This window comes from Cydia splendana, chromosome 4, assembly GCF_910591565.1.
Source record: "Cydia splendana chromosome 4, ilCydSple1.2, whole genome shotgun sequence".
Taxonomy (NCBI): Eukaryota; Metazoa; Arthropoda; class Insecta; order Lepidoptera; family Tortricidae; genus Cydia; species Cydia splendana.
The window spans coordinates 8,141,177-8,153,202 of NC_085963.1; the positions used below are offsets into that span (position 1 = coordinate 8,141,177).

The window sequence follows — 12,026 nt, forward strand, 5'->3', positions numbered from 1 at the left end:
CCCTCATTTCGGTTACTTGTTACGAATCTCGATATAATGCTTAAATTGGTTAGTCCGCGGCGAGTTTCAAAACCAATGGAAATAACCATCACCGATCCGGGTGAGTGCTTCTACGAGTATAACACTGGAGTCAACGTACCTACGGTCATAGTAAAATGGACAATTTGGTTATCAATTACGACATTAAGACGCAGTGATATTTATAAGTTTAGTGTGTGTCAAGCTTAAAATACACGAAAATGTACGACGGAGCGAAACGCATCAGGTCTTTATTTGACTGACTGATGTTACTTAAGTGCTTAAGTACAAGTAGAAGTCAGACAACCGGCAAGAAACTCGCAAAGAAGTTGCCTACTTAGTGAGCTTGTAAAAAGTTTAGGTACATCAACATATTAAACGGTAATAACGTTAAATAAACGGTCAAAGCATTAATAAACGGTGCAAGACAGTTAATTTTATACTTATGGCATTAAAGTAAAAGTAAAAGTATGGCATAAAAGTAGCCATTGTGCAAAACAAAACGACTTCATGCATGAGCCTGAACCACGGTACCTAAGTATCATATGACTGGTTTTTAAAAGGGGTCAAATAGTAATATAATATGAAAGGGAAAGTACCCTTTCGTAGTATTTGCGTTAAAACAGCGTAATTGAAAAAAGCGGTAAGTTTCTGTTATCTAAAGCTTCTCATTTTTGAAGTGAAAACTTCTTTAGCGGCGCTGTGCACTTTTAGTGATGGGGAAAAAATTTTAAACTCGCGACAGGTCACGTGACCGTAAGATTCGTAAGACGTAAGACGGACACGTGACCTGATCGAAAAACTGTTACAATGTCATTGAGTTTTCACTTCTGCCGGCACTCCTGGAGTGCAACCTGCAGGCGCAGGGAACGAATATGCTTTGGCCATGGCAAAGAAGTGTGGGATACGTAATTGAATATATAGGTGAAAATGTTCTAAATGAGGAGTCATACAAAAATAAACCCTTTTGAAGACACTCCTCAAATGTCCATTTGCTAGAATGGTCATTGGTAGTACGTGGTATAGTCACTCGTTTAATTTAGCTGGTGGTGTGCAGGTAGGGATTAGATGCACCGGGATCCCTTTGTTTCCCATAAAGTTTTAAGTCATAATGTATTGTTTGTCATATTATCATTAGTCCTAAAACTGAAACCGTTAACTTTTCAGGATATTCGTAAGGTTATCCTATCGATAGGTTAGGTTAGGGGATAGGTTAGGTTAGGGGATAGGTTAGGTTTGTTTTATGGCAATCCTAAAAAGTGACGCGTTTCTGAACCAAATAAATTATGAGTCATAATTTATGACTAACGAAAATGCGGGCAAATAGTACATTATGACTTAAAACTTTTTGGGAAACAATAAAGACCCTAGACGCACCAAATAAGAGTATTGTTGAAATATCAACCAAAATAACCATTACAAATAATTCACGCTTAATCGGCGAGCGAAAATCAGTTATGATTTTCTGTGTTTCTATTAGTTTTTCTAGCTGTAGTTCTTTAAGATGTTTTTATTAAAATCGATTTATCCGTTTCATTCTGTTGGAGGTTTTTTTACTATTTAAGTTTACTTGTCTACAATGAAATTTGTTTCTAGTCTAAAAAATATATTTATTGCATATTAATAAAACAGAGATTAAAATAAATAAATCATAAATCTAGCCCTAGATTAGCCTGAGGCATTGTTCCCAGAAGGCTGGCCGCGTTCCCCCTCTGCACAGTGAGGCTGAGTTTATGTGCAAAAAATGCGCCAGCTCGTAGGTCGCCAGACTACAATGAAATAAATAAAAAACAAATTAGGCAACTGAGCTGTTCAAACGTAAAACGAAACAATGTAAACAAGCAGGCGCCAGCGGTTATCAGCGGTGTTTGTTTGCTTGTCGTATCTTATCGTTTTTTAGAATTATGAGGCAATCTCCATTCAACGTCAGTGTGACGTGATTTTTTGCCAGTACAATTTTAGTATTTTTTTATTTATCAAACGTAATTTCAACTACATACATACAACAGTATTAGTAAAGCCCTCGTTTATTTTGTATCGCACTTAAAACAATAACAACTTATAGAAAAATACAATCACTAAAAGAACTAAGAAATACAAGAATGGGTATAACAGTATTGAAAGAACATTTAACTTTTTGCACTAGTATTATTAAAGTGGTGCCCGCAATAAGATATTATTACCTGCTTGGTATGTACCAAAGTATACATAATCCTATCAAACTTGAAGTATGACATGAAAATCACATCTTTACACCTACCGCATAGCGCACTTCCGAATCGTTGTGGGTGTTAGCAATTTACGATGAAGTGGCAATAAAAATGTCATAACGTTTAGCTCCGGCGCTATAATCCATTGAAAATAGGTCTCACTAAAAAGGACGCCGAAGAAATACTATATATAACGCTAATATTCTATGTCGTCAACAAAAAAAAAACATCGGAAATAATGCGGTTCGGTTAAACTCAAATGCCTTTATTAAAACGCCAAAACGCTAAGAACCCTTTAGAAGGGTTAACTCGATGTCAAACATGTATCAGTGTAACTCCATTAATATGTATGATTCATGTTTTACTACCTTTTAAAACCCCATAAATACATCAAAAACGTTATGAAATGTAGTACGTACCGCGTAGAAGCATGTTGACTACCGGACCGGAGTACTAAACAATGTTGTATCGAAGGGAGGGTCGTAAATTCAAAGGGGTTGTCTCGGCCTGGGTCATTGACCCCGACAGCTGGTCGCCGTATCTACACGGATTGTAAACAACAGGTATTATTCACAGAGGAAGTAGCAGATATGTATCCTGTTTCATCACGGTTTGACGGAGTTTCGACGCAGACAAATTTCGACAATGACCAATATACATATACAAATTATCTACGCGTATCACCCGTAGATTAAATCAGCAACCGATTAAATTCCGCGGCGGCGATAATTTAAAAAAACACATAATTTGATTCCACATAATAGGGGATATTACTGCAATGTTCTGCCGCCAGAGTGCAGCACTACCGACTCTAGTAAATTCATAGACTAACTTATACATAGTGTCTTAAACTGTTTTTTGACAAGTTTTTGAAGGAAATGGTCAAAGCGATATAAGTATTTCAGATCTGGAAACCAGCACAGACGTACGTTGTTATATGTTGAGCATGGTGTTGGGTCGCCAAAGACCTAAACCCAACCACATACTAAAAGCAACAGAAGCACACGGCGTTTACACGGCAAACTGTACCACAGAAGAAATAATAGTACTACCGTACAGAAAGGACACTTCCTACAAGCCCGAAGTTTGACAGCGATTCAGGGTCGAATCATGCTATCGGTTTCTAATATATAGCACTATCCCTTTCGGCTATTTAGGGTTGTCAAAATTCAAGTGATTATCTTATCTGTGGTCGTGCACGAACAAGGAAGTCAAGTGGTGCCAACCCTAATAATTGCTCGGAGCAATGCCGAGCCGAACGGAGCCGAGTTCGACCGAAGTCAGGAGTGTCTCCCCACTGACTGTACGTCAAACTCAAACAACGTTGCCGCGAGAAGCTTCCGTGTAATCGTGACTCGGTTCAATAAGATGCAGAATTTTAAATCAACTGTAACTTTTAGGCAATTATGGCAATCCGCGCATAAGGCGTCATAAATATATCGTCCGGCGGACTGGTAATCAGGGGCTCACTGATTACCAGTCCGCCGGACGATATCGGCCTGTCAGTTGTTCGGAGCTGTCAAATTTTTGTTCTAACTGACAGGCCGATATCGTCCGGCGGCCTGTTAGTCAGTGGTCGCCGTGGTCGGCTTAATAAAGCTCAAAAGCAGCATGGATAATCGCACTAAGTCATAAAAACATAATTTTGACACAATAACAACTCTCTGTCGCATAATTCCTTGGTTGTGTTCACAACTTATGATGAAGTGGCAATAAAAATGTGGAACGTACACGCATTCATTGGCACGACGATATCTATAGGAAAATGACGTGACGTCGCCAACTATCGGCCTCGGCTATTATCGTTCCTTTCAAACCATGTAACAAACTAGCGTAGAAATACATATAACCAGTCGTCATATCTACACAAACTACGCATTTTATTATCAAAGCATACCTAAATTTAAATCATACCTGCATACCTATATTTATAGGTCTATCGCTTTAATCAGATGGTTGGTAAAGTTGCATTGCATCGCATTCTTTTTCATAATTAAGCTAGCGTAGTTGTGGGACTAAATGTAGAATACCTAATTAATTATAAAATACGTGGTAGACCTATAATATACCTAGAAATAAGTTTCCATTAAAGTAAGTATCATTTTGTGACCGTTAGTATATTACCTGTTCTCTAATGGACAGCGGTAACATAATACATACTGAAGTTTCTATGTAAAGGTTCCGCCACAGAGGCGCGTTTTCCGGAAGGGGCGTGAGCGTTTTATATGTAAAAGCGGCGCGCCCCGCTCAAGCGCCGCCCGCAAAACGCGCCTGTGTGACGGAGCCTTAAGAGTACTTAGATATCTCAGGTTTCTTGGGTGACACAATAGGCTAGTTACTCGTAATTTCCTAACGGGTCAAGTCAGTTACTCTCTACGACTCGTCACAACTACATATTTGCTGAATGTATTAAGTTCGTATAGAAATACGGTACGATGACCACGGACTAAATGCAATCAATCCAATTTATTATTCTTAAAACGCATACTGTACGTATTGTATACTGTATTTTAATATGCTGGATGAAGTCATAATAGCCGTATAATAATGTTAATGAGTTAAATTACGGGCACGGGCAACTAGCCTCATTATTTGCGTTTGGACACTTCGGACATTAAACGCTAATAACTCTTTACTATTATAGGAACAGATAGCAATTTATTTGATGATCGATACCAGCTTAGGGGTTGTGCACAAATCACGCGAGGTGTTTTCGGCTACTTTTTGACCCCCCTCCCCCTTGGTGATATTTGGCGAGGTTTTTGGCTACCCCCTCCCCCCACACAACCTCACGTGTATTTTTTTGAATTTTTTTCATTCGACCTCATTTTAAGATAAATAGTATTGTATATAGAAAATCATGTTTATTTTTCTATTTTCATTAAATAGACTCGCTATTTTGAAGTGTAGAGTGAAGATTTATGTTTAACGAAACCGAGAAAAAGTAGATATACTCATGTGGTAGGTTTTTTTCTTAGTTTCGTTCACTGTAGAAAAATACACGTGAGGTCTCCTTATACCCCCCTCCCCCAACGTGATCTATCGTAATTTTTTCGTGACCCCCCCCCACCCCCTATCGAACCTCGCGTGATTTGTGCACAGGCCCTTACACGAAGCTGTTTTTTGACTACGTCAGTGGCAACAAAGAAAGTTCGCTAAAAAGCGTGAGCGCCAATACTAGGCCTCGGGGCTGTTTCCCATCGCTTATCAAGCCTTAGTTTTAGCGTAACTAGTATAAGTATGACTGCGAGTCGTTATGAGTCGAGGTCGAGACCTATCGCACGGAGAACCCTTTTTTATATATAAATACATATACAGGTCGTCCCTAGCCATTGGATAAAGCCGAAAGGCACATATGCATTAGTTAGGGTATTTAGAACCAGTATACAAAGTATCATAACAATCGGTGTAGCTGTTACGAAGAAATTAACAAATTACGATTTTTTTATTTTGGAGCAACCTGTATGTCTTAGTAGCTCCTGAGGTAATAAATAGTATGAAACCTTCTTCGACCGTTTTGATTATCTTCTTTATTTATTACATTAATAAGATTCTGACTTTTGACAAATGTGATCATTGCCGCACATTTTCAAGCAAATAGTCAAAAGCACTGCCAATGATTAATACAGTATGTTTCTTTTTGTTGTCGATTATTGGAAATAACTTTTGTTTGTAAATTTATTTTTTTATCTTTTGTTCTAATTAAAAAAATATTACCGTTAGAGCATTTCTAAGAAGTAACCCTACGTGGGATTTCACGGTTTGTCCAATGGCTAAGGTCACCCTGTATATAGATATTGACCTCGAATTATGCTTAAATGCATTTAAGATCTAAGAATCAGCGTCTTAGTTTGCAGTAAGAGTTGCTGCTTAGCAAGCTCGAGCGAGAGGTTTAAAATGACAAAATGAATACAATTTTCTTGTTAGGAGAATAGAAGCGTGTTTGAATTAGTCTGGCTGGACACCCGGCTTATTTAGCCACTTTTGCGGCTGACTGTACCATCTCAAGCAAACACGGCATAGCGTACAAAACAATGTCACAGTACAACTATGATACACTACATCGATTTAGGCCTACTGTCCACGGAAGCGTAGCTGCATAGACGCGTATTCGTCATTGTACGCTTGGTGTACACGGAGCGGCTGACGCGACGTTGTCGCTCCGTGGACAGAGTTGTGCGGTTTTGTATGTAGGCTGCAAGCAAGCGTACACCAAGCGTACAATGACGAATACGCGTCTATGCAGCTACGCTTCCGTGGACAGTAGGCCTTAGAGGCATGTCATCTAATTATGTTATGGTTAACGACAGTTAACTGATAAAGGATGTATTTTTGTTGATAATATGACTATTTATAGTCTCTATATGCTACCGGCAGAATTTTAGAGCCCTTTTAAACTAACGCTCTTCAGAGCTTTGTATTTGTCACATTCCCCGTCCATAAAGGTTTCTAACGTTCTCGTTGGACCAATTTACGAAGTCAAAACACTGTTTTGCCTAACTGTGCCATCACATCGACTCTAATCGTTATCTGACGGATAAGTACGATACAAACACGGTTTCAATAGCACCGTGCAAATACATAAATAAAATAAAACTGCCCGCGCGGCCCCACGGCCGCCATGGTTCAACGTCCGGCGCGGTTTTTGCGAACCGAAGTAACGGCCGCGAGTTGTTTACACGAGGCTCAACCGAACAATTCCTGCCCTATCATTATTCATGGAACATTTTGCATCGATTATGAGCTCATGTCCAGTATAACGTGGACCAGAAATTCATTGAAACTACTTGTAATCGGAGGTAAGATCTCTAATGGTTCGCCGGACGATGCCCTCGGTGTACGTAATAGCTAGATTCATATATGGCTGACGTGATATTTGGACTAATTTATCATTGTTTGCATAGGCAATCGACGGCAATTCTTGAACCAGTTGCTTGAATCTGAAAAGTTATCCAGAACTGTCAGGTTTCTGTTGTAATTTTTAGCCGATAACATAAAAGGTGGCGTGGCGAAGTATGGAATGCCAGATCGCGATAAAAAATCAAGAATTTACTTAGAATAAATAACCCATCCAGGCTTTAAGTCATAGGCGGCAAGCACCGAGAGTAAGATCAATTAACTGATGATTAATAGGTTAAACCTTAATCACATGCCCGTTGAGATTTACACGGTGGTTAAACTAAAAAATAACTGCATTCCCATTGCCAGGGAGTTTTTGGAATTATACTGAGCAAGTTTCACTATGGGACCAACCCCGAAATCGCGAAAATAGAAAATGGACCAGCCAAAATGTATGAAACAGCCAACATTTTTTTCACGATTTCGGGGTTGGTCCCATAGTAAAAGTGGCTCAGTATAATCCCAAAACCTCCCTGGCAACCGGAATGCAGTTATTTTTTAGCCACCCTGTATATTTAGACTTTAATAGCGACCCGGGCTTCGCACGGGTTTTGTGCAACCCTTAACAAATTATACACCTAAACCATCCTCAAGAATCACTCTATTGATAGGTGAAAACCGCATGAAAATCCGTTCAGTAGTTTTTGAGTTTATCGCGAACAAACAGACAGACGCGGCGGGTGCCTTTATTTTATAAGGTATAGTGATAACCTTACTTAGAGTGTATTTAGGCACGCAAGGTGGAGGTGGACTACGAGTAGAAGCACGCACTTTGCACGAAGCGCAACTTTTCGTGTTGGCAGACAAGCCCATAAAACAGCCATGCTATTAATTAACTTAATTAATAGTGCCTATGGGCCAGAAAAAACAAAACTCATTATCAAAGTAAATAGTTATTTGTTTTACAAGGGGGCAAAGTTGTTGTTTAACCGCTCGTGCTAATATTGATACCCGAGCAAGCGAAAGATTCCAAAATTGGTTCGAAGCATGGAATCTTGAGCGTTGCGAGGGTTTCAAAGCACGAGGGTTAAACAAAATTTGCCCCGAGTGAAACACAAAATTTTTCACCACATCAACCCGAAGCAAATATTAAATGTAAAATATCAAACAAAATTAAACCAAATCAAATTCTAATGAATGTTATTAAATATTTATCATCCAAAATCATCATTTAAAAGTCAATTCTACCAGCAAACATAAGAAAACAACTCAAAATTTGCGTTTGATTACTTTGCCTCACATGTGAATTACGGATAGCAAAGTGCAAAGTAAGCCTTTCCGAGCTGGTGTGGTGAAAAATATTTTATGATAACATTATGAATCATAATTTTAAGTTTGCTTGAACAAGGTAGATAACTAGATATGTTCATCTTATTACGTCATAAAAATAGCAGACGTGACGTTCATACATATGCCTAAGCCCATGGAAGCTAGAAACATACTACATATATACATATATTATGCATGATTTTCATGAATAATATCCCAGAACCGAAAACAGTAATTGTTTTAAAGTCTGTCAAACCATTTCCATCCGTAGAAATGAGCGGAAAATTTAAAAATGTATATAGTTGCGGAGAGTTATGGTCTCATAGAAAATTTGAATTACGCGCCTTTTTCTACTGACAAAGTTGTTAAAACGAGAAACAGAGCTAAGAACGCCAAAGAGTTTGCGGAATGCAGCTGACGCTGTACCAGAGACTCAGCCGTTAATCACTGGTAGGGCTTTAATGCCTATTGGTGTTTGTGATCGCACACTCCGAGCTGCAAGACTGCAGTCAAACTGTAAAATACAGTTTTGCAGGGATCTGTCTAGATTTAAGCTCTGTACTCTGTGTTAATAAATAAATATGTAATATAATAAGTGCAGTATAAAGGTGCACACCGGCGTGCCGTATTTCAGCGTGCACGTGTCCAACATCAACGCCCACTTGTACGTAGATGTGCTCTAACCTTAGATCAGTTATGGTTACAGTGTAGTGTAGTAGTACAGTGTAGTTACCTTCTTGGACCGCCACGTCGGTGGCCGTGGCGTGTGCCGCGCATGTCAGCAACAGCAAGCACGCCACCCGGCCCGCTAGCTCGCGCCCGCGCATCACGCCGCGCCGGCGCTTGACCGCGCTGACCACATGACCCGAGCTGGAACAAAAAACAAATATTAGTACCTAGTTGGGACTTCCATAGGTATAATGAAGATTTTCGATACCTAGTCGAAGACACAGCTGCGTGGACAGAAGACCGCTTAAGTTGTTAGTCTCCCTCTTCATGAAAATATAATATGAAGCTTAGTTGTAGACTTGTAGCTAATCAGAAAGGACACGAAAAAGTCATCTATTTTCTCCCATATAAAGTAATCTTGCTTAACTCATCAAGGTCTGTTTGGTCTTCTTGCGATGTTTTAAGGAAATCGAAAAAACACATTAAACACACGGGCCACTGGCTTTCGCTAGAAAATAAAGGATCTGACGACGCGATTAAGAAAACCATGGGGTTTGCTTAACGCCCCTCAAAATAAGCAATCACGGCTATCGGGACAATGAACCGACCATAGATTGTTACACAAGAGTTTAAACAATATCGGCGATGGTGCGTCAAACCTCCAGAGAAGTTACTCTCAGAATAATTCAAGCGGCAGACACGATAAAAGGCGTTACATAAAAGTCAGATGTCGTAAAAGCGTTGCTTAACGGTACACGGTCTGAAAGAATTCCAGGAAATATGCAGAGCCTAAACATCAAGGTTATTTTGGTCTCAAAGGACCAAAACATGAAGATCTGAAAAACTGAGTAAGGAGTGATTACGGTATTATGAGCATAAAGAGCTAGGAATACGTCATCTTTGAACTGAACAGTTCAGTTAAACTATTCTAACTACGTAGGCTTAATAATGAGCTCGTAGTAACAGCTTCGTGACGTAGGTTAAATAAAACAGTAGCGGTACACCTATGTTAACACAAGTAATCATGATTTCACTATGACTTAACTTGCGTCATAAGCATAACAGTTGGGTTCACTGTGACGGTAGCCGCCAGAAAATTGAAACCAGAACCAAACAATACAAGGCGAAGCGTTCATATTTAGATGGATTCCCGATACCAAAATATTAAATAAGTTATTTTAAAGGTAATCGTGGAAATACAATGAAGCTGTTGCATTCTTATTCACATGTTTGAAATACAGCCACGCCATAAGTTAATAAAAATCAAAGAACTTATGTCCCGCAACAATGAGTTGTAATACTTGTAATTTCATTGATAACTGAGAGATTTCATTGATAGAACCGACAACGTGCATGAAGTTATCATGTACGTAATTGGCGTGGGAGCTGGAGTAGTTCCCACGACACCACTCACAGGAAAATATCAATTAAAAAACAAGTTAGCCATATAATTGTTGGCTATTATTAGCAGCTAATCCTGGTAGATTACGTAAACATACGCCGTTTATATGAATCACCGGTCAATACACACCAGAATTTTCTGTTCGAAAGTCATTGTGACGTGTTTGCTATTTTTTTTACACCGCGTCGCTTATAGAACAGCGAAAATAAAACTTTGACCTCCTAATAGTCTGCATTAAAACATGCTTCTGAAATAGGAAGTTCAGTTTGTAACTTAATCCAAAAATTAATTACCCTGGTTGACCGAAAGTCCGAATTAGCCGAAATATGTAGTAGGTATATATGTTGCAGTCAAAAGTGTGAACTGGCTCCAATTTCACCACGGTGACAGGTGCGACAATTGTAAAACATCACTGTTGCTGACGTCACAGGCATCCATGGGCTACGGTTACCGCTTACCATCGGGCGGGCCGTATTCCTGTTTGCCACCATCATTGTTTTATTAAAAAAAACTTTATTATATCGGAAAAAAACAGATATTTCTCTTGCTAAGTTTATGACAATTGTCACAAGAAACACTACAATTGTCACGAAATTCCGACATATAACTCATTACCTGTCAAGAATTACCTACACTTCTTCTAAATCTTGACAATTGTCAGAAACGTCGCAAAAGAAATATCTGTTTTTTTCCGATATAATAAAGTTTTTTTTAATAAAACAATGATGGTGGCAAACAGGAATACGGCCCGCCCGATGGTAAGCGGTAACCGTAGCCCATGGATGCCTGTGACGTCAGCAACAGTGATTTTACAATTGTCGCACCTGTCACCGTGGTGAAATTGGGGCCTGGTCAAAACAACTTTTAACCGACAAAAACAGGCAAAACTGTTTTTGACTGAGCATGTTGGTCAAAAGTAGTTTTACCTGAAAATCATACCTATTTCTGGCAGCAGTTTCGTTTTTAGGGCGTAGCAAAAAAAAATAACAAAAAAAATAACCCTAACCTACCTATTTCTGCGAGTACTTTTGACTGATAGTAACAGTCACAATTACTATTAACCAATGATTTTCAGGTAAAACTACTTTTGACCAATATGCTCAGTCAAGAGCAGTTTTGCCTGTTTTTGTCGGTTAAAAGTTCTTTTGACGAGTTCACACTTTTGACTGCGACATATACACTATCGGCCGATACACAGTGAAGCTAGATGCATATTCTAAGTGTGTCGGAGTGAAGCTCTCGATCAGACCAGCAAGCGTGTTTCGATTATTAAGAGCCAAGATAATTTAGCTAGTAAAGTTAGAACGTGTTATTGTATAAACTAGCAGATTTAAACAGATTTAGAGCTGGAATGACGTAAGATAAGAAGTTGTTTTTCTTTTGTGGGAAGATAGAGTTTCGGTATTCTCATATGATACGGCGTGGTTGGCACAGCGAAATTAGGGTTGGCAAAATACACCGACTTGGGCGTTCTAAGTATCTAATCTTACCTATTTAATTTGATTTTAAATATGTATTTTTTTCTTTATTGCACCACATACAAAAAAGTTAATGTAGTT

The 12,026-nt window shown here is 39.0% G+C and overlaps 1 protein-coding gene across 1 annotated transcript in view; it reads right to left on the minus strand.

The window, feature by feature from the left end:
* LOC134789841 (insulin receptor-like) overlaps nucleotides 1-12,026 on the minus strand; it is a 154,900-nt gene that overhangs the window by 123,603 nt on the left and 19,271 nt on the right. The window contains exon 2 of the mRNA XM_063760507.1: nucleotides 9,130-9,266. Within this exon, the coding sequence (XP_063616577.1) occupies nucleotides 9,130-9,223 (94 nt within the window). The 5' untranslated portion in view covers nucleotides 9,224-9,266. The remainder of the gene's footprint in view (nucleotides 1-9,129; nucleotides 9,267-12,026) is intronic.